The sequence below is a fragment of the Mustela erminea genome, chromosome 3 (genome assembly GCF_009829155.1).
Source record: "Mustela erminea isolate mMusErm1 chromosome 3, mMusErm1.Pri, whole genome shotgun sequence".
Classification (NCBI taxonomy): Eukaryota; Metazoa; Chordata; class Mammalia; order Carnivora; family Mustelidae; genus Mustela; species Mustela erminea.
The window spans coordinates 138,591,776-138,614,887 of record NC_045616.1 but is presented as its reverse complement, the minus strand read 5'-3'; the positions used below and the strand labels follow the sequence as shown (position 1 = coordinate 138,614,887).

The window sequence follows — 23,112 nt, the reverse complement described above, 5'->3', positions numbered from 1 at the left end:
CAGACATCCCTCACTTGATCATCTGTAAGACAGGGACAATTATGTCATTATGTATGTGCATTTCTCAACAAAACCTTCAAGGGTAATGGGTGATGAGAAGCATTCGGATATGACGTGAGCGTGACACATTCAGAGGGCAAATATATCAGATGACTGAATTCTCTGCATGAGCAGGGGGGATGTTTCTGAGTCACTGATCATTTGCTTGTGCTCCACAGCCAGCAGTTCAAAGAATCCAATTCCATAGAGTCCTCCTCTGCCTTGTTGCTTCCTACAAGGCGGCCCCATGTGGCTTTCCTTGCTGAGGTGTGTTTGTGTAAATGGATGCCAGATGCCAGCACTGTGGTGCCTGCGCTTAGCCTTCACGGCTGCTGCAATCACTGAAAGGTCAGCCAGTTGCTGTAGCATGGGAGGGATCGTAACTTGACTTAATGATCTTCCCAGGACTGCTTTTGTTTAACGATCCATTCTGTGTTGAGAGAGGGGGAAGGGGAGAGAGAGAGAGATAGATAGATAGATAGATAGATATTGAGAATCTGCTTCTATCTGTAGGCAGCCATAGTCTAGGCTGTAAGACCCGAGTTAATCCAGGGTAGGCATTGTTACAGGGGTGGATCTGAGCCCAGGATAGGACGAGTCATTTGGGAAACTTAGGGCAAACCCCTATCCCATGTAAGTCATAACTTGAATATAGGGAGGAAGGAATCTGACAGACATGATGGCAATGCTTCAGTCAAGCACACAGCTGGGCCCTGGCTCTCTCCCTGATGTGCTGCCTTACTGTTGTTAGTAAGACTCTTGACCTTGGCATTTCCTCAGAGTTCAACTCGGATAAGGATTTAGATTTTCAACTTAACTTTCCTCAAGGCTAAAATAAGCAAGTGACCAAGTGTGAATTCCATGAAGGCAGGCCCAGTAGAGAAGATCAGGCATTGGAGTGTCTGCCAGGAAGAATGAGAACTCCTTCTGGTGTTGAAGAAGTATGGTGTCACTTGGTTTATGGAAATCTTTGCTGTTATCCTAAATTATAGATTTTTAATTTTATGATTCAACAAAAAGTTGAATTAAAATGAAATCTCAGTTTTTATTACAAGGAGACCACTTGTAAAGTGTTCATCAGATGCATAATATACTTTAACCTTTGACCTATCTGTGCAGCATGCCAAGGCCATTTCTTTCCCCTGTGCATGATTGACAGGGGCCCAGTGGGTCAAGATAAGTTTCATTTAAAGATCTTATTATTAATATAATTATTAATTATAGCTGTCAAGCTGTCATTGTTCCTGCTATGATGGAGAAAGGGCACATCTTAGACCCATCTCTTTTCTTACCTTGTCACCATAAAAATTTCCATTTCCTCAGGCACATGGGTGGCACAATTGGTTGAGTGTCCCAATTTTGATTTCAGCTCAGGTCATGATCTCAGAGTTGTGAGACTGAGCCCCGTGTTGGGCTCTGAGCGCAGTGTGGAGTCTGCTTGAGATTCTCTGTCCTTCTTCCTCTGCCCCTCCTGCTTGTGCTCTTTCTTTCTCTCCAAAATAAATAAATAAACCTTTAAAAAAATTTCCATTTACCTCATCTCCCCTTCAACTGAATGAGAGGTTAAGGGTCATGTCTTTTTCAAAAGCCTCTTGAGAAATGTTACCCAACACCCTCAGTTTTCCTCATTTGCACTGGGAACCATTGGTTTGTGGTAAGGAAGATAGAACCACTGTGTGATATGCTTGAATTATGTGAATACCACAAGCAAAATCCCAGGACAGCATAGCCTTGCATTTAACTTTGGTAGCTTTCTCCCAGGAGCCTCCGTCTGAGAGCTTTACAGGCTTTCTCAGATATCCAGATGAGCCGGGGAGCTAGATGACTGTTGTGTTATTCACTCTCACTTTACAGAACAGCTGAGGCTGAGGCATGCAGCATACTTTGCTTGCTTGCTTGTTTGGAACTCAGGCATTAAGGAATTCATCTATGAATTTGCTCCTCCAAAAAGAAATGAGAAAGACTCCACTCACCATCACAGATAGGAGCTATGTCATGTATGACAATTCTTGATGATCATTTAAAATATAACAAGCTTTTCCCATGATAGAGGATCTAAGAAAACCAACCAACCCATGCTAGTAGACATGGCTGATATGTGCTCTCAGAGAGGAAGGCCAGGGGCAAAATGGCGTTCCTTCATTTGGAAAACCCACTGCTGGCCAACCAGAGAGGGCAAAATCAAGAGAATGGAGATGAAAGGATGAGACGGTTAGTGCCAGCAGATTACCTTGTTTTGGGAAACCTCCCAGAATGAGTGAAAGATGATGAGTGACTTCCATTTTTTTAAATGATAGATGCTTTATTTGATACATAGCACAAGCAATTTTTACTCTGAAGCTCGCCCCTCATTGTGGTCTAATTCATAACTTTCTTGTGTAGAGGCTATCTGTGTGTTTTTGTTTTTGTGTTGCTGTGGTGCTATTTGGTTGAGGCTGTAAACTCTTAGGGCTCACGAACTATATTGTTTAGCATCTAGAAGGAGAATGGCTGTGTTTAGGAATTTGATTAAGACTTATGGGATGCCTGGTGGCTCAGTTGGTTAAACGTCTGCCTTGGCCCAGGTCACGATCCCAGGATCCTAGGAGAGAGTCCCTTGTTGGGCTCCCTGTCAGTGGGGAGCCTGCTTCTCTCTCTGCCCCCCTCTCTCTCCTCCTCTGTTCTCTCTTGCTCTCTCTCTCTCTCTCTCTCAAATAAATAAACAAAAATCTATAAAAAAAAGACTTATGCCTAATGACAGTAAGGAAGAGTTTTTTGACTAGAAATGGTGCTCAATACTGGAATACTCAGGTAAGGGAATCCTATTTTCTTTGATTAGTAACAATAGCATGATTTGTCAGTCAGGACTTTGAGGTTCAAATTTTGTCATGACCAGAGACAGGGGGACATACCAGATGACTTTGTTCCTTTTAGCCTGGGGGTCAAGTGAAAATGTTTCAAAGGCAGCTTAGTACTCTGGATTTTTTTCTCCCTCAGTAAATTTTTTTTTTTTTTTTTGCATTTGCAATTTTCAATGTCTATAATGTGCTAACGGGCTTTCCTCCCATTTAAAAAACACGTGTGGATGTGAGAATGTTCTCCTCGAGAAAAGATGGTCTCTAGGGTTTTGCTTCTGGCTTGAGGTTCTATGAGGTAGGTGTTATGAAACCTCCCCCGCAGCAGGCTGGGGGTGGGGGTCAGCAGCTCTCCTGCTAATTTTGTCAGGAAAGGGAAACACTCAGCCACTTTGAGGGGAAAGAAGGTAAATTTTGTGATCCATTTGCAAATCAAGATAGAGTGAGTTTTCAGATCCTATGTTCAGACACGTGTTCAGAACCTATCTGTTCTCTTCTACTATCAAACCTGGTAGGAAAAGTGTAATTCAAGATTACGTTTCTCAGCCGGATAATTTGAGAGTGTAAAGGGGGCAACTGAGTTAGAAAGAGGAGTAAGGAAGGAGTAAGGAAGAGGAGGGGCCAGAAGGCAGTTGGAGCTGGAGCGTATATCCTGTGCTTTGGGTCGCCAATGGCAGCATGAGGCCCTAGGTTAGGCTGTTGTGAAGGAATCAGGAGGAGGAGGGAGAGAAGTGGGCAGCTGATACCCAGTAGCTGGTACTTTACAGTTTAAACAGGGGCATACTAGGCTCCCCAGGAACCAGGAGTACAGAGGGAACAACCCTCCGTTAGAGAGTACAGGAAGACGGGTGGTTCTAAAAGGAAGGAGAGGATTAGACCAGAGCTTTTTTAAGGTGTCTTGCATCTCCCATATTCCAAGGTTCTGGGATTTCCTTTTGTAGAAGGCTGAGTTTTATATAATTATCAAAGGGAAGATAGATTTATCTTTTGAAAAAATTTTTTAGCATGGCCTGAGAATTTACACAGCTTAAGTCCACTTATTAAAACTCTAACTCATCAGCATGCACACTTTCTCAAGCCAGGATGACTTCATGGCATAAGTGAAAATTTCCTATTCCTTTGTAAAACGAATTAGCATAGCCATAGCAGAAAATTATCTTTGACCAGGAGATGTTATTTCTTTATCATTCTTTGCCTAAGAAAATAATGACTCTGTGACTTAAGCTTGATGAGTAAGAGTAAAAGCCGATGTCTGCCATTTGTTTTAGTGGTCCCAGAAAGAGTTTCAAGAGGTTTTATATGCTCTAATTCATTTAATCTCCAGAAGAGCTCTGTGGGATGAATAGGTACTAAACCCTCATTTAGCCAATAAGGAAAATGAACAGTAGAGAGATTAAGTAATGTGTCATGGCCAGGATTAGACTTTGGGTCCATCAGCTAACTCTGAGCTTTTCTGTGAACGAATATGCTTCCTCCTTCTCTCTCCTAGATGGTCAGTGGAATTGACCAGTGTGGGCTGCATGCTTCATCATTAGGCAGAATTAAGGGTGTGACACTCTGGAAGTAAGAGAACTGATTGGTATGTTAAAACATGAGCAAGGAGCCTTAGTTTCCATTAAGTGTAAAATGGGTCCATAAGATATGTTATACCGTAAGTAGATCACTTATTTTCTGACTACTGTTATTGGGAATTAAAGACTAATCAGGATCCCTCGTTTATAATTCTCTATATGTAGACAATAAGAACACCAAAACCTAACAGCGAGTACTGACTCTGTCAGGCACTGTTGGAAGTCTTTCATATATATTAATTCCTTGAACCTACGAGCAACCCCATAAGTACTAATATTTTCCAGAGGGGGAAAACTGAGGCCTAGAGTTGTGGAGAAACACATCTAGAAGGTGGCAGAGCTATGCACTGAGTTCAGGCCATTATTCTAAACTGCCTCTGGCACTGGGCTTTGGCAAATCCAAAATATTTGTTTCAGTTACAAGAATAGGACTCACTGTGCTTAAGGATGAGATGAGGCCAACTAGTACTGGACATTGGGCTATGTCTTCTGTGAATGTTTGTGTATTTGAACCAGGTGATGCAGGTCAGTTGTGTCTCCCTTCATATGGGATCTTTTCCTAGGGATGAGGCATAGAATGCCTCCTTGCAAAGACTCACAGTGGTCATCCATGGGGTGCCAAATTCATTTTGCTTCATGGCATTCCACTCTTGACACTTTTTCCTGAAATAAGAAAACTTGTTCTGATTTTTGGTTTTTTGTACTTCTGTACAGAATTTGTAAGCTCCTCAACTTCAAGATTGTATTTAATCATTTCGTGTTTAATGAATGTTCAGTGGGTTTAAATATGGTATCAGAGCTTTTAAATGGTGCTTATGGAATGAAGCAAGTCTGAGAGAAATTAAACAGCTTCCCCAAATTCACATGAAGCTTAAGTTTCTCAAGGGCAAGGACTATCTTACTTGATCCAGGACTTAGCTGGGATAAACCAGTGGTGCAAGCCTATTTCAATTCCTGTTGTTAGAGCTTGAGCGGGGGGAGTGGTCAAAAGGTAGGGTGGGGAGTGGTCAGAATCACAGGAACCACTAAGAACACAAACTGGAAAGAGAACAGATGCCATTGCCAATGGAAGAGAGGACACAGATGCCAGGCAGGGAGAAATGGCAGTGCCCCCTTCTCTTTAAATCCTTAATACCAGTGCTAGAGTAGGCTTTCAATAGTATCTGAAACTAAATGGATGGATCTGTGCTCTTCTTTTAGTCAGTGTCACATGCAGAGCATGTAAAGGTCATGGGGACTGTTAAAGTTGGCGAAGACCTCATGGGGGAGGTTGGACTTAGGTTGGTTTGAGGTAGAAAATAGAGGTGAGGAAGGAGGGGGGCAGCTATGCAGGGCGATCTTTGGGCAAAGGCGGATATACTTGGAACAATCAACCTCATTGACTTCTATAATTTCCTCGACTTCTGTAATATCTTGTCTGCCCTGCAGATTCTTGAACTGAGGAAGGGTTTTCCTCACTAATCCAGTGCCAGGAAAACTAAGGCACGATTCTTGTTAGCTACCCTTCTGCCCATCTCTGCCACTGTTTGTGGACCTTGAGTCTAACTTGTTAACTGCTTTGATTTGCTTACATTATTCATGAATGTTGAGACATTGGTGTGTGGGCTCACTCAACCCGAGTTTCTTTTCCAGGTTAACATGTTTGTTGAAGGATTCCACGACGCCATCCTCCTCTATGTTCTGGCTTTACATGAAGTACTCAGAGCTGGTTACAGCAAGAAGGATGGAGGGAAAATTATCCAGCAGACTTGGAACAGAACATTTGAAGGTGAGGATTCGGTCTGTAAGACAACACCACTCTGTAGGTGATCCAGTTGCTTCTTCCATGGTTCTGCTTTTCTCTCTTACACCTGTGGGACTTTGTCCGTTTCTTGTTTTTTGCAGCTGTCAAGTAAGGATAGTAGGTCAAGATCAACCCACCTCACAGACTTGTTGTGAACACTAAATGAGATAAAGCTTGTGAAAGTGCTCTGACAGAGTCCCACTGACACACGAAGTGCCTCATTTCTGTCTGGTTGTTAGATAACAATTCTACGCTTCTTCAAATTAAATTTATCACAAGGCTCATTCACAACAAATAATCAGTTTGTGAAATGTTCTGTGATCAGTTTTAAAAGAAATAAGACCAGATAAACATTCATCTGTTCAATCCTGGGTGGTTTGAGATGATAAGCAAGTCCAATCAAGGTCTGTGATTTTATTTTATTTTTATTTTTATTATTTTTAAAAGATTTTATTTACTTATTTGACAGACAAAGATCATAAGTAGGCAGAGAGGCAGGCAGAGAGAGAGGGGGAAGCAGGCTCCCTGCTCCGAGGACCCTGAGATCATGACCTGAGCTGAAAGCAGAGACTTCTGACTGAGCCACCCAGGTGCCCCTTTATTTTAGTTTTAAGATGGTGACTATCATCTGTGGCTTTCTTAAGAACAGAGAAGTATAAGAACCATGCCAAAAAAATGGCCCATAATCTCATCACTTGAACAACCTCTGTTGACAATGAAAAATTGTATAAGAATGAGATTACCCTTGGCTGGAAAAGTTAAACAGTACAAAAATGTACAAAATGAAAAGTGAAAGTTTTCCTTCCTGCCCTAGTCCCCTCTCCCTAATGTAAACACTATTAACAATTTCCTGTAAGTCGATCTAAAAATATTTTGTGCCTTCTTCCGGCACATATGCATTTGTATATCTTATCAAAAAACGTATACAAAAGGAATCGTATAATGTATGCCACTCTTCATCTCAGCTTTTTTTAACTTGTGTGTCAAGTAAGAGAAATTTGCCATATGAGCACTCATAGATTCAGCACATTTTTAAATGGTAGTTCCACATTTTTTGACCATGTGGCTGCTTAAGGACTCCTTTAATCTGTCTCCTCTTGATGGATACTTCAATTGTTTACAGTTTTTGCTGTTACACAAAATGCCATCACAGGCATCTTACACATCCTGATGAATATTTTTGAGTGCATCCAACAGGGAACATTTCTAGTCATGGGATATCTGGGTCAAAATGTATGTTTGTGCCTTTTAAATTGCATTAAATATCGCTGAATATCTTCCATAAAGGTCTACTAGTCTAAATTCTTGCTAACAGCCTATACGGTGCTGGTTTCCTCTCACTTCACTGACACACTCAAGGGAAATTAACATAAGACTCAATGAGAGCTGCTGAAGCCATGCAGCTGTCAACTTCATATTCATTCAGTCGTTCATTCATCCAATAGTTCATTCATCCAATAGTCTTGAGCACCTACTACGTGCCAGGCACTGTTCAAAGCGAAGAAGATTTAGCAGTCCTCCCTGCAATTAACTGAGCTTTCAGGGTCGTGGGGGTACTGGTGATAAACATATAAATACACCATTTCAGGAGCTATAAAATAAAGCAGGGTAGGGAGACAGAAAGTGACAGGAGGGGGTGAGGAGATGGCTAATTTAAAGAACATGGCCAGGCAAGGTCTCTGAAAAAGTTGCAGGTGAGTAGAGATGTGAGAGAAGTGAAAGAAATTATGTAGGTGTTCAGGAGGGAACATTCTAGACAGAGCGGCAGACACAGAGACCTTAAGTGTGCCTGCAGAGAGAGTGTTGAGTGCTGAGGGCAAAGAGGCCTGTGTAGTTGAGCATAGTACATGGGGGGCCGTGCATTAGGAGCCCCAGTCTGACAGGTAGTTGGGGCCGGATCACGTCAATGTGGAAGGTTACTGAGGTCTTTCACTTCCACCCTGCATGAGAGAGAAAGCCACCAGAAGGTTTTGAGGGATGTGATCTTTCTGGAGTCTTTAAAAGGGGTTCCTTATGGGACTGTGTGGAAAATAAAGTGTAGTATGCTGATGGGTATCATTTAAAAACCCCTGATACGGAATACAGATCGCTGGACCAAGGGTCAGGAGGCCTGCGTCCAAGTCACTGACTCAGTATTTTGGTTTCTCTTTCATTTCCCGTACGAAGAGGTCGGGCTAGCTGATGACCTAGGGGGGCCCGTCCAGTCCTGCATCACACCAGCTCTTCCCTTGAGCCCTTCTACAGTTATTTGCAGTTCAATGAAGGAAATTTTTCGGTGATGGGAACAAGTACTGTCAAGCCTGGATTTGGGGTCCATATGTATATTTTTTCATTTGGGACTTCAATGCACTCCATGGCCTCGTCCTGTCCTTGTTTATTAGAAATGGCAGGACAGTGCTGAGGGGTCGTGTTCCAGCTGTCTGGGCAGTAGCTATGGTGACAATTGGATTTAATTTCTCCTGGGTGGCTTTAGCAAATGCCGCATCTTACTCGAAACTAGAGTGACATTTACTTTAACTTTAGACAGATTGGAGGACGTGAACCAATAAGCCTCTAGGATGGTCTTGCTCAACTTCTGACTGCTTCAGTTGAGGAGCTGGAATCAAATAGGATAATGCAGGGGGCATGTTAGGACAGAGTCAAATTTCCCAGAAGTTGTGCCCAATACACTGAGAAACTGGCTTGTGTGGACACAACCTCGGTCGGCCACATCCCGTTCTTAGCCGTTGCTCACTTCATGGTGTGGTCATTTGTTCTTGGGCTTCTGAAGGAGGTTGTTAAGGGAAGGGCAGGTGCCCACAAGGGCTGGAATGAAGTTTTGTCTAGAGGGCATGGACGAAATTTTCCCATAGCTCATCCTGATGCTTCCATTCTAGGACTAGGTCACACCGGCAATGTGAAGTGAGTCCTAGAGCAATCGATGATACAGTTCCGTCCAAAGTTAGAATCTTACCTGTGAAGATACTTGAAGCCAATGTAAAGACAACTGAAGCCAACTGAACTTGAATTGTTTGGAAAGCCCATTTTATTTGCTAAACAATCAATCTGAGGGTAGTCCCCAAGAGAACTCTGAGAAATGGTCATTTCGTACATGGCCATTAAATTGTCAAGGGAAAAATACTCTGGATGTTATTTGACAAATTTAGATTTTATTACCGTGAAACCTATGACCATCTCTCAAGGCTCTTAATAAATGGCCTGGGAAGAAGCTGAATTTCCTCTCTGTGTGACAGGTCAGAGTGACAAGGTAAATAGGACTGTGGCCAAGCCTTGAGGTCCACGACAGGCCCATAGAAATGAGGGTGGGAAGTCTCATTCCTTATGTACAGGAAAATTTTGCTGTCAGCCCGACAATCTCACCTTAAACACAATACGCTCAGGTGAAGTCTCACTTGCTAATCGGCCACCCTGAGGGTTCTCACCCCATTTCTTGGCAGAATTGTAATAGCTTAAAGTGTAATGAGGTCTTGGATTACGAGGGCCTCCTTGTTTTATAAAATACTCTTCAAAAGCCTTAGCAGAACACACCTTTATAAACACCTCTGAACAGAATGACAGATGGTTTTGGCTAGGCAATATGTTTGGAGATAAATATGATTTTTAAAAATGACATTTCATTCTTAAAAGTTGTATAGATTGTCAAGGATAAACAAGTTTGAGATTGGTGTATCATTTGTAACCAGTCTATATTAAAAAGACCAGAAAAAAAAAATCAAGATGAATGGTAGCTCCATTCTGTTTGTGGCAAAGTAGACCAAAGTCTGGAAAAACCAGTGGGCCTTCAAACCACAACCCAAAGGACAGTAAACCCAAATACTTGCCCTCTCCAAACCACACCAGAGGATGGAACTTTCCCTTGAGATCCCTTTTCCCAGACATTCATTTTACTTCCGGAGAGAATCAAATCAATAGAAACACTAACTAAGAATTACATTGAACTCTATTATGGTCTAAATTGAAAGAAAAGAGATAGCCCTAGTTAATTAGGATGTGGCTGACATATGCATTCTCTTACTTAGTTAATGAAAATTACAATGCAGATAAATTTAATATCAACTAATGATACGTTTTTGCTTTCACTGATTACTGTCTAAGCCACTGTTGCTGGCCAGGCAAAGTCAAATCCTTTGTGTGGGCTTTCAGGGCTGCCTTTTCCCCACTGCTTCCTTCCTCTTGGGCCACCTCCCCTAGAACGTCCTGGTCCCTTTGCTTCCTTTCGGCTTCCATGCCTTTAAATACTAACAGGGCTGGCCTTTTGGTGCGCAAACTGCCATTCCCTGATGGCTGCCTGTCTAAGTCATGGACTTACTTCATTCACATTCCTATAAAAGACCGCTCTTTTACTGAGTCTCCAACTAGATGCCAGCTCCTTCTCGGAGTGGTGTGGGCACATCAGGTGTCCCCTCCAAGATTCTAGGCCCACTGTCAGTAACAATAGCAGAAGAGAACAGCTGATGTCTTTTACACCTATAGCGGAAGTACTCGACCTGTCCTGGCTCAGTTAATCATCTTGACAGGCTCTTGGCTGGGAGGTGCCAGTGTGCCTCTTCAGCGGTCCTGAGACTGAGGCCCAGAGGGCTGAGTCCTTGCCCACGGTCACAGAGCTCATAACCGTGGAAGCTAGGATTCAAATAGATGTAGGTAGAAATCCCTAGTCCAGGCTGCCTGTGTCTTCGTGGGTGGGGAACCTGTCCATTCGTCTTTGTCTTAGTGGCAGCATTAAATTCAGCACCTAATGCCAGCTTCGAACTCATCTGGATAAACAATGAATGACTTCATGTGTCTCTGGGAGATGGTGGGTGTCATCTAAGCTTAACGTGGTCATCGTTTCACAATATACATAAAAGGCAGACCTTTGTGCCATATGCTTGAAACTCATACAGCAATGTGTATCAATGATAGCTCAGTAAAACTGGGGGAAACCCCCCAAAAAACAGTACCAAAAAACCCAAAACAAAACAGAATGAACACAAGTGAGGTAAAGACCAGCTCTGCTTTAGCTCTTGGCTCCCGTGACCCGTGAAGCAGGCCCTCAGCTCTCCCGGGCATCTCTGGAGCCCATAATGAAGCACATTCTCGGAGTCCTGGGCCTAGAACGAGTTTTCTTTTATAATGTTTGGCCAGTGATAACACATACTCGTGACGAGTCTAGGAGCACGCCATACCTCCAGCCTCTCTCCTTGCAGGTTTTCTTTTTCTTTCTTTCTTTCTTTTTTTTTGTTTTTAATAAATACAAAACTCTGGGACAAGCATGCTGCTTTCAGGATTAGCCTTAATCCATTTTTTTAAAAACATATTCCCCAAAGAAGGTCATTTATTTCTTTTTCTCTTCATTTTTAAATGGAGAAATGTTAAGAATTTAGGAATGCAGACACAGATGAAATTACAATGTCTTTCCAAATGCCAACAAAAATGCTCAGAGTCTGATGAGATCCCCTGCGGCATGAGTTTGTTTAAAGAATCCTGTCAATTCATTTTCTTGTTTCTGTTGGCTGATGAAGGTCTTTGAAATCACTAACTTGGAGTTCTTCCCATCTCGTCCTCTAGGTATTGCTGGCCAGGTGTCCATAGATGCCAATGGAGACCGGTACGGGGATTTCTCCGTGATTGCTATGACAGACCCGGAAGCGGGCACCCAGGAGGTGAGCCAATGACCCCCTGCCTCACTGCTCCTCCTGCTTATTGAGATTCCAAGGAATGCATTTGTCCTGGTGTCCAAACAGCTGTCCACAACACAGCCGTCCCCAACACAGCCTCCAAATAAGAATAAACTGAAAATTTTGGAGTTTCTGAGTAGGGAGGGCTTACTTCTGCTTGAGGATATCCTGGACGATTTCAAGAAACAGTCCCTTGTTTACCCGAAGTGGGCAAATCATATGTTTCCAGTGGCAAAGTGTGTATCTTTGATGCCTCTCATTCAGAGCTGATGTTCCCATAGCACTTGATGGGCCCTGGCATAATGGTCTTGGTGCCTTTCTCCTCGTGCACATGGGCCTTTGTGGCAGGAGCAGAGCCAGCAGAACCTGGCACTTGCTATATTTCCTGAAAGATTTTTTTCACCCTTGGGGTGGTCTGGGTTTCATGGGCATTCTAGTCTCTCCCTCCATGAACGGTGGATAGCTATAGTCCTTTGCAGGGCCGTTGTGAGCATTTGGGAGGGAATCTGTGTCAAGTACTTGGTGAGTGCTCAGCACATTCCAGAGATCGTTAGATTTTGGTGATTATCTAGAATGCTTTTTACTATGACATGAACTAGCCTGTGGAAGCTTGCTGGGTCTCCTTCCAGAGAGATAGGGGAGATGTCACAGGTCACTTAGCAGTAGTGCACTGGTGCCCAGAAAAAAGAGAAACAGATCCCGAGAACCTGTGGGGGAAGGTACTTCCAGATCAGGGCTCAGATAGCTGGTGGAAGTTCTGCTTGAATCAGAAACTGGGGACAAACCTTGAATTGAGTCAACAAAGAATACTGAGCCAGTTGAAAAAGAGTTCAGTCTGGAAAGGTAATTTGCGAAGTCATGAACTAATCTTCTAGCCAGAGAAGGGGGAAGCAGGATGTTCCTAAAAGATATTTTTGACTCTTAAAAAAAAAAAAAGTTTACTTACTTATTTGAGAGAGAGAGAACGCACAAGCCGGAGGAGCAGAGAGGGAGAGGGAGAAGCAGGTTTCCCGCTGATCAGGGAGCCTAATTCGGGGCTCCATCCTAGGACCTTGGGATCATGACCCGAGCCCAACGCAGATGCTTAACCTACTGAGCTACCCAGGTGCCTCCCTTTTGACTCTTTCTATGCCCAGCTGATTGAGAGGTATGAGGCCATACACCTGTGATGGCTTACTCTGGTCATGATGTCTGACTTTCTCCCATATCCCTGAAAGCAGTTTGGGCTTTACAAATGGCTGACCTCGTGGGCTGCTCTGCGGCGGACGGCAGATGCAGGAAGCAGCAGCCCCTCCGACGAACAAGAGAAAAGTCTTAAATTCTGGTTATTGTTTTCTATAGAACCACTTTCCCACCATGGGGAGACACTGTTCTCCCTAAATTATGCAGACCATTAAAAGCACCATTACTGCCTGCAAATCTTGATTTACAAAGTCCTCAAAAAGACATCATTGTGGTCAGTGTGATAGGGGGTGCCTGTCCTATGCCTCCTTTGGAAACAGAGAACTTTGAGCTTTGAGTTTGCACATTTGTTTTTTGCTTTTACGTAGGTCATTGGTGATTACTTTGGAAAAGAAGGTCGTTTTGAAATGCGGCCGAATGTCAAATATCCTTGGGGACCTTTAAAACTGAGAATAGATGAGACCAGAATTGTGGAGCATACAAACAGCTCTCCTTGCAAATCATGTAAGTTTAGAGACTTAATTGCTCTGCATCTCACCGTCTACCCTGTCACTATGATGCAAATTTAAAAGGCAGATGCTATCTAGGAGCTCATGTTCTCAAAGCTCAGCTTGCTTTCTCTGATGTTGTGAAACCCATGGGAAGAGTTTACGTACTGGCAGCCCACTTTCTAGGGCTTTCTTCTTTTTTCAAAATGGTAAAAGCCTTCTCCCTATTATCACACCTCTATTCATAATATAATCCCTTCACATTTGAGATGCCCACTTAGGGAAAATAAAAAGATCCAATATTAAATGTGTAGCAAGTATCATTCTGATTCAGAGTTTGTAGGTGTCCTCCTACTCCTCGGAACCGAACAGATAATGTCCCTTAAATACCCCTTAAATTTACAAATTGGCAAATCAGTGTAAAACATGCTATTTACTAGAAGCTTTGTCATAAATTCAGAAGCAAGTGGACATTCGCACAAGGAGCTTACAAATAGGAACTTAGTGGAAATTGTTGCTTTAGAGAGAAGCTAATGAAGGAGAACCAAGTGAAATCGATCCTTCAGGCCAATTAGTCACTTTAGGCTAACATAGAATGCTCTTTATTTTGGGGCCAGGCTTCAAACTGCTCTATTTATGTTTATGCGATAATTATGGAAAGGAGTAAGGCAGACCTATGTTAAGGATAGTCTGGAGTTGCTGGGCATGGATTTGAAATCCTGCCCTATCACTTAGTGGTTTGTGACCCTAGGAATGTTCCTCTATATCTTTAAACCTCAGTCTGCCCGTATGCGAAATAAAAAAAAAGGATTAAACGGGATAATGCATTAAAAGCTGACACTACCTTGTTTAGATAAAGGCTAGCTGTTTATCGTGTTTATATAATAACTGGGACGCTACTGCACTCGATTGTTTCAGATTGTTATTCACATTTTCACAAAGCTATATAGGACATTTTGACATGAAACTCCGGCCTTGGTGAGAGAACATCTAAAAACAGAATATCAGCCCAATGCATTTTTCACCAAATCTTCTAGCACTTTGAAGTGTCATCACCCATCTGTGATAATAAAATGTGCTGGGTCAGTCCCATGGTCTGTCCAGTTGTCTTCTCTGACTAGGAGCTCAAGAGAGGACAGACGTACCTGAAAACCTGTTTCCAGTGTTCCTCAGATCTTTCTTGAACTGCTTTATTCCCATTGTTCTCCCATAGTTCTTTCTGAAATGCCTCTTAAGCTTTGCACTTGGCAAAAAAAAAAAAAAAAAAAAAAAATAAAGAAAGAAAAGAAGCTGCAGGATACCCTAGAAAGTCTTTCTTAAAAAAAAAGGAAAATTTGCCACAAGTAGAAAATTGAGATGCATCTCCCAATGACTAAAACTTGAAACATCTCTGTTTCTCCAAATGCACTCTGATTATCTATGTTTCTTTTTTAAGCAGGTGGCCTAGAAGAATCGGCAGTGACAGGAATTGTTGTGGGGGCCTTACTAGGAGCTGGCTTGTTAATGGCCTTCTACTTTTTCAGGTTAGGATGCTTTATCAAATTTTAAAATTCACTCTCCTCTGTTGCCTTGGTCACTCACCTTTGCACAGTCGTCCTTGTGACTGTTCCGTATCTTGCTCTTACCCCAAAAGCATGACGGTTAAAAGAATGAAGCTGTTCTTTTGTGACGGTCTTCACGACCCTTTTGGTTTGGCGGTCAGGGCTTTGTACTGCTTCCCCTTGTGGGCCACAGAGCCAAGACTCTCCTCTGATCACAAATATTCTGACGCAAATTCCTACCATCCACCAAATGTGTAAGTGGAGAGAGAATCTGGACAATGGCAAAGCAACTTGCCTATTCTTATTCTTCCTCCAATTCAGAAAGAGGAGTCTGGGTTCACCTTCTGAAAAGGAGGAGGCAGCTCTGAGCAGTCCACATGCCCAGGCTGCACTGGGCACAGTCCTTGGAGAATCCGCACATTTAGTTGTCACTGTGGTTAAGCCCCGAAGCTTGTAAAATTGTAACATTTATGTGTGTTCAAGGTACTCAGAGTCCCAAATCATGAGGGCCGTCCCTTCCTCTGTAATCTTTTGTGGTTGAGTTTGTGGCTTTGTCTCAAGTCATTAGACCAAGATGTCTTCATTTCTGTAGGGAACTATTACCCCGGGTGTACGTGACTCTTTGCGGGAACAATTGTATTCCTGTTCCTTTGGTCACAGTACGCTTAATCTGGTCTTTATCTAGGGCATATCCTGGGAGTTAGGGAGAGCTTCTGTGGCAGAATAGACAAGACTTAACCCACAAGGCACCCAGGGAAAAAGGGGAGGGCTTGTTCTATGGCATTTCAGAGAGCATGCCAATTTTCCTCCTTGAATAAGGGCACAACGCCTCGGGGCCACACTGCTTTAATCTCTGACCAGGGTCTCATATTCTGTCATTTCTCATTTATCAGCCCAAACCCAGATGTCCCTTGGGGGCATTCTTTGTAAGAGAAACCATAGTATTTTGTAGCCAAGTGAGGTTTGATTACTGCGTTCGCTTTCCCCTTACCCAGGAAGAAATACAGAATAACCATTGAGAGGCGAAGCCAGCAAGAAGAAAGTAACGCTGGAAAACATCGAGAGTTACGGGAAGACTCCATCAGATCCCATTTTTCAGTGGCTTAAAAGAAAGCCTTTTCTTTCGGCCCGAGATTCTTTAAGGAGATAGATGGGATGAAAGACATCAATGGAACAGAAGGGACACTCTTGAAGAACTCATTCTTTTAAGCAGTTAGTCATTTCGTTGTAAAATTTCTTTAGAAGCTCAGGAACTATTTTGAGTCACCATATGCCTCCCGGGCTTTCACCTCATGACAAACAAGTATGAGAATACAACATCGTTCTGTTAAATGTTCCTACTGATTCAAGGGCATATGATTAGATTTATGTTTGGAAATCTGATGTCTCCATATTTTGATGGTTTTGGGGGCATTTCATATAAGGCTACAAAAATGTGGTTTTCTGAAATGAAATGTTTTATAGCTAGAATAAAATCATTTTTACGAGTAGAATATTCTTGGAAAGAATTTAACATCCAAAAAGAGGAAAATGTAATGAAAAATCTCAATGTTGGAAATACAGTGTCCCTTTTTCTAGTGCAAGTGGACAGATTTGAAGTTAAGGACTGCTCTGTCCAATGTATATATTCAGGTCCTGACTTCATATCTCCAAAAAGGATTTCTGGCCTGTCTCCTTTAATGTCTCATAAAAGCTATTCTGGAAAGTTGTAACTATTACTAAGATAAGAGGATTTATATAAGAAAAACAAATCTAAAATATTTCACTTTTTAATGTAAAAAAAAATAGCCCTATTTCACACTAACATTTTATTTTTAGGTATTTTAATCTTATATTTTGCTATTAGAAAATGTGTCTATTTTTTCATTTTGAAGATTAAATTCCACTTATATTTTAAAAGCATGGGTAAAGTGTGCAACAAACCAGCAATGATGAAAGAGGCTTCTCTTTTTCTCCCTGTTTCCCTATCCCCTTGGTCACAGCCAAATGCCAATTGCTGCTTTAATTACAGAGATCTAGGCATGTATTCAGATCACACACTCTATTGGAGGACATTGATTTACCTGCTTTAAGTGCAAAGTTATTTTAGGGATAGACCTCTTCTAGTTCTGGTCAAATGATGAGTTTCCAGGTAAAGGGTGGAGTTTATTGGAATTAACTAGGTTTTAAGGCAGCCCTTTTTCCCTTAAGAACAACTTTATAGAGTACTAACATTTGACAGTAAGCACAGAAAGGATAACTCTAAAAATGCATATATGACATTTTACTAAGATTCAGTGATATTTTGGTTAAAAGAAGGAATCTAAGTAGCTACTCTGCTCCTTTTTAGTGGACTCCACAAAGCTTTAGCGTCATCTACTAATAACCTGCGTAATAGCAGGTGAAGTGTAGATAGAAGATATTTGAACAAAGTGAAATAAGTATTTACTGAATATCTACCTGCACTCACTACTCTGCACGTAGGTGTAAACTCAGGTTGCCATTTTTGCTGATAATTTATGGAGAAAATAGAGAAGAAGAGAGAGTTGGCAGATTAACATACCATGTTGTAATTATGTCACTAGGGGCTTTCCTCAGTAACAGTTTGAACATCTGAAAAATAGTTTTTAAAATGACCTTAGTGGCTATAAAAGATCACGTACAGGGAAGAAAATAGGGGAGTTCAAGCAAGTCCTTGGTCGTGATGGAGGTCGTAGTTCACACGGGTGGGGGTGGAGGCAGGCAGAGGGAAAGCTGTGTATCTTGGAAGCTGGCCTGAGCTTGCTTCCCTGGAAGCGTCTGCCTCTGCCCTTCCTACTTCAACCAGCCAATGGGTTATTTCCGTGAATAGGTTATTTCTGTGTGAGGCATATTTCCCCTCTACATTTAAAAAATGAGATTCAGGCAGCTGGAGAGCATGACAACCGAATGAGCTATGATCAGCCAAAATGACTTTGTTGTAGTTCTCCATGGTGGATGCAATGGAAAAAGTGCTGACTTCCAAAAAAGATGGCGAAAGAAGGCAAGAAAGGCAAGCTCCAGAAATTCCAACGTTGGAAGAGTGTTTGGGGAGTAAAATCTAGGAAAGCAAAACATTTAACAACTCAGGACTCCTCAAAGTGAAAACAGAATGGAAGATTTGCATCCATCTTTTTCTGTGTGTGAATTGAGAACTTAGTTCTCTCTCATTTTTATTTATCAATGATGTTTTCAATATATTTTTGAGCTATTCACTTCATACTACCTTGTGTTTGTGAAAAAAAGTTTAAAATTCAAGCCTATGTGCTTATTACAGGGGGAAGATCATTCTACCTGGTTGTCATCTTTGGACATAAACATTTCTCACCTTTCTGGAATTAATATAGGGGCCCGTTAACTGTAACATTTTTAAAGCAAATATCTTTTATTTCTACTTTAGGTGGAGGAATAGTTCTAAATTTAATATTATATCCCCTGATAAAATGGTGGCATGAGATTTTAGTTTTTTTAAAATGGCGGACTAAGTCATGAGATGCCATCCCATTCCGTTAAAACCATTCTGGGAGTTCTTGAGATTGATTGCTTATTTATTTACATGTCTGTTTTCACTTCTTTCCTCCTTAAAGTCATCATGTGAATTACCAAAACTCCGTTAAGTTTAAGTTGGAAATGTTTGGAAATTAAGTTGGAAAACTTTGCTGCAATGTAGGTGTTCGGTGTAAGTGTGCCCTGGGTTAAGACCTCTGGAGATTATAATCCGGGACTTGATTTCCTTACAGCTAAGCAGCATCTTTGACAACTAGTCATTTGTACTCCACCTGAAGCCACATATCATACAGTAAAATAAATAGGGCTTTAGTTCTTAAATCACCCTATAAATTTTTACCCTGAAATCTAGGGCACTCAGATTTCAGAAGGGAAACTTCATCACTATTTTCTCATCTGGCCAAACAAGCTGATAGTTACATAGGTCAAAATGAGTATATACGCTTTGTATATACCCATGGTGCTGGAAATAAGTATAGATTTTATGGTCATCATTTCACCTGCTTAGTTTTTTTTTCCCCCCGGATTCAAAAATAAAAGCTTTCTCCAAATGATTACTTCTATCCAGAAATAATGTTCTGGATAAAGTGCATATCTTCTCCCAGACTGACTACAGTTTCCATGAGGAAGCCCTACAAATTACATTTCACAGAACTGTCAGCTTGTCCTTTCCTGAACCACAGCCATAGTTCCATAGGCTTTGAAATAGGTTTTTTTTTTTTCTATTTTAACATTTCAGAAGCTATATTTAATGGAGAGAAGAGAAATGCATGGAAAGAGAATGTCTCCTTTTCTCCTCTTCCTTAAGATTCAGAGTTTTGCTTTAGAATGTCTTATCATTCTCCCTGTTCACAGGTTCTAGGGTTCTTAACTTATTCAAGGTACCTGTGTCCCCTCTGTCCCCAGTACCACTTTCCTTCTGGTTGCTACTGATTTTGAAAGTGTAAGATGTGCTGTTGGCAGTGACATCAAAGCTATTGTCTAGATCTCATACAGTGACAATGCAGAAATTAGCTTCCCGTGGCATCACCCCCTTCTTGTGAGTGAGTGAGTATACAGGGCTACTTGTGGAAGTCTCTGTAGGAGGCCAAATAAAATATTATACCACCAGTATTAAGGGAGTGTTTATACATGGAAAGAAATGCATACTTACATTTCTTGGGACACAAAGAACCCAGATTCTGAGTGGATACAGTATAAAACCAAACAGCAACCCAAATTCGGGCTCTCGATTGATATTTCACGGGTTCTGCTTAATAATGTCCCTGGTGGTTAGCACTTCATGGAGAAGTTGAAAATGGGAGGAATTTCTTCTTCAGTGGAAAAAACTGGAGCTGTCTGAAAACATGAAATAATGCTTTGGGGGCAGCATGGAAGCATAGAAAGCGAGAAGGTGCTGTTCAGAAGGATCTGTTTCTTTTTCAGCTGATGCTTAGAACTACAGAATACCCAATTATTTAGCCCATCTTCAACAGCCAGACTCAGCAAGAAGCTTGGGACACACCCAGCCAGAAGAGTCGGGAGTCGATCCTGGGAAAGAAACAGAAGAGAGTGGCACGGAAAGCAGCCCCTGTGCTTACCACCCCTTTCTCCCTCACCCCCACCGCCACCATGGCTCTCCCTTACCCCCAGCCCCTGCCATGCACTGTGGCTCCAAAGATGCCTCGGCGTCTGGCCCATGCAGGTAGAAACTTGTGAGTAGGAACCCTGTACTTCCTCAGAGGGAAAGAGCACAAAACAGTGCTGCCTATAGGATCGTAGCTGGCTTTGGATCAAAACCCTTATGCTAACTTGATGGCACACGCTCTGGGGCAGGACAAGCCTGTGATGTGCCTATATTCCAACAAGCTTTGTTTTGGTTTTCAGCATGTAGCTCTCATGACTGTCTCTTGCAGGCATACCCCACAGCTAGACTCTAGGGATTAAAATGACTTTCAAAAGGGGCTAGATTGGAGTTTGTTCAAATTTGTCATTAACCACTAATGTTAATTCATACCAAAGGTAAAGCAATTCTAAACCAGCTGATGCTGTTAATGTTCATGTTTTAAGCTACTTCAAACATGGTGAAAGGGTTTCAATGGGAGCTGAATATCAGAAGTAAAAATCCATATGTTATAACAGCTCTTTGATGGATCAGGAGTGGAATGATTCCTAGAGGACGGATGTGAATAAGCCAAATTCAGAGTCAGCAAAAATGCTTCTTCTTTGAGTCACACGTTTAAAGACCTAAATTTTATGCACAGGAATAAAGGGCCCTTCCACAAAGGGTGTACATTGTCACATGGACTACCAAATTGTTTTTTATGTGCTAGGGGAACAAAGCTGTGATAGCACACAGTAATTGAGCAGAAAATGTCGAGAAAGAGGAAAATTTGGATTTCAAAACAGGATGGCCTATTTATTATTTAATGCCAACATCTGAAAAAGTTCAAAGTGGTGCATCTTACAATGGGGGTGCCCATTGTAAGTTCAAAGCATCTTCCAAAGTGGTGCGTCTTGCAAGACAGCAATGGGGGTGCCCTCAGCAACCTGAAGATGCTGTGAGTTTGTAGAATTTTTCTGCTGGGTCCTGGGAATCTGAGCTTTGTTCCTCATGCAATGGTGAGTACTGAAACCAAGAGGACACAGAATAGATACCGTGAAGGATTACTTCCGCAGCCCTTCTCTTCTGGGCCATATTACTCGTGGTTATTTTAAATATAGGACTACCAAACAATACAGAGCTACCATGAGTATGGTAGAAAAGTAAAATAAAAGCTGCACAAGCTACCATTTATTATTCTAATGTAAGTAGAACTATCTGCATATAATGTGATTTAATTTATTGTTTTGTGTAGAGAATGAAAATTAATGACTGTGGATATAACCCCTGTTTTGTATAATATATTTTATTTCTGATGCAAACTGGTCATTTAACATATCTACTCGGTTTGGTGTTTGGATATAAATGTGTATGTGTTCTTGTAAATGTTTCTCTTAAGCAAGAATGCCACATGCTCACAGTATAACAATGTGTTCTCATTAAAAATACATCCCACAGAAAACTTTTCCTGTTTATAATTCAACTAACATACACTGCACATACCCATAGTCTCTGAGGACTTTCTGTTTTGCTAGGATGAGTGGAAGTGAAGGTCAGTTAGTGGTTGGGGTGGACTGTACTCCTTGAATGGTACCCATGGAAGAACTCAAGAATTTCTGTCCAGCAAAGGGACGTTTATAGAAATAAGAAAACTATCTATTATAATGAGTGGTGAACCTTGAACTGGCAGGTAAGGAAAGAACTCTTCAGGGATACTGTTATCTTGCATCTACATAGTTATGCAGTTGGCCTTGGTGACTCATATTGTGATGTCCCTTGCCCGGTTGGAAGAGGCCCTAAGTCACTTTTGTCACTCTGGAGAGCTTCTCGGGTTCTAGCAGACTAGGCAAATTGACTAGCCTCAAGCATCTCCAGTTGCCTTGAGGTTGTAAAAAGCTGCCTCATTATCTAGAAAGTTATTTATGATTCACTTTAAGCTGGAGAAACACAGCCATTCTCATGGTTGGAATGATGTTTCCTGCCCTCCATACCCTATTTCTGGGATTTGTAAGTAAAAATCTTGTGACTTTACTCCCTCTCTGTGAGTATATTGAAACTTGGACTGACTACCATCAGTCGTGCTGTGGCTGCCACTGTTGGTGAAGTCCCAGGAGACCACCACAAAGGCCATCCATGCAGGGTGCCCAGGTTGGAGAGGATTCTGGGCAGGATGTGATTCTGGACTGGAGGTGGGAATGGGGGTTGGGGGAGGGCTGTGGGAGGGCCTGCCACGACTGAAGGGTGGGACCTGGAAAGCTCCCGGAAACATCGGATGTCTCAGTCCACTGGGGCTGCCACACCAGAATACCAGACTGGGGGTCTTCAACCAGAACCGTATTTCTCACAGTTCTGGAGGCTAGAAGTCCGAGATCAAGATGTCTGCTATTTTGGTTCCTGGTGAGAACTTTCTTCTTGGCTTACGGATGCCTGCATTCTTGCTGTACTCTTATGTGTCCTTTCCTGGGTGCATATGTGTGCAGAGAGAGAGAGAGAGAGAGAGGTATGTGCTGGGAAGCCTGAGCCAGTGTACTGGATGAACAACAGGCAAAGTACCATCTGACGAATGAGGAGGCACGAGGCCCCACACAGGGTTGCCAGGTAACTAACTCCCTTAGCATTTAGAGCTCACACTTTGGGGAAGTGAAGATCTTGGGGTTCTTTTGATGGAAGGTCCAGGTTTCAATATACTCACAGAGAGGGAGTAAAGTCACAAGATTTATTACTTACAAATCCCAGAAATAGGGTGTGGAGGGCAGGAAATGCAATGAGGGGAGTGGGGGAGGGGGCAGGCCATCCTCTGTCCCTGGTCATGAGTCAGCATGAGATAGACAGCAGGAGGGGCGCCTGGGTCACTCAGTAGGTTAAGTATCTGCCTTCAGCTCACATCATGATCCTGGAGTCCTGGAGTCGAGATGCACATTGGGCTCCCAC

The 23,112-nt window shown here is 42.2% G+C and overlaps 1 protein-coding gene across 3 annotated transcripts in view; it reads left to right on the top strand.

The window, feature by feature from the left end:
* The window catches only part of NPR3 (natriuretic peptide receptor 3), a 73,731-nt gene extending 52,088 nt beyond the window's left edge, over window positions 1–21,643 (top strand). For 2 of the 3 annotated variants that reach the window (XM_032337674.1, XM_032337672.1), the window contains 5 exons: window positions 6,077–6,212; window positions 11,775–11,869; window positions 13,435–13,570; window positions 14,990–15,077; window positions 16,091–21,643. In XM_032337674.1, coding sequence (XP_032193565.1) covers window positions 6,077–6,212; window positions 11,775–11,869; window positions 13,435–13,570; window positions 14,990–15,077; window positions 16,091–16,202 — 567 coding nt within the window. In that variant the 3' untranslated portion in view covers window positions 16,203–21,643. The remainder of the gene's footprint in view (window positions 1–6,076; window positions 6,213–11,774; window positions 11,870–13,434; window positions 13,571–14,989; window positions 15,078–16,090) is intronic. The other variant, XM_032337673.1, reaches the window with a different exon arrangement.
* Window positions 21,644–23,112: the final 1,469 nt, after the last annotated feature.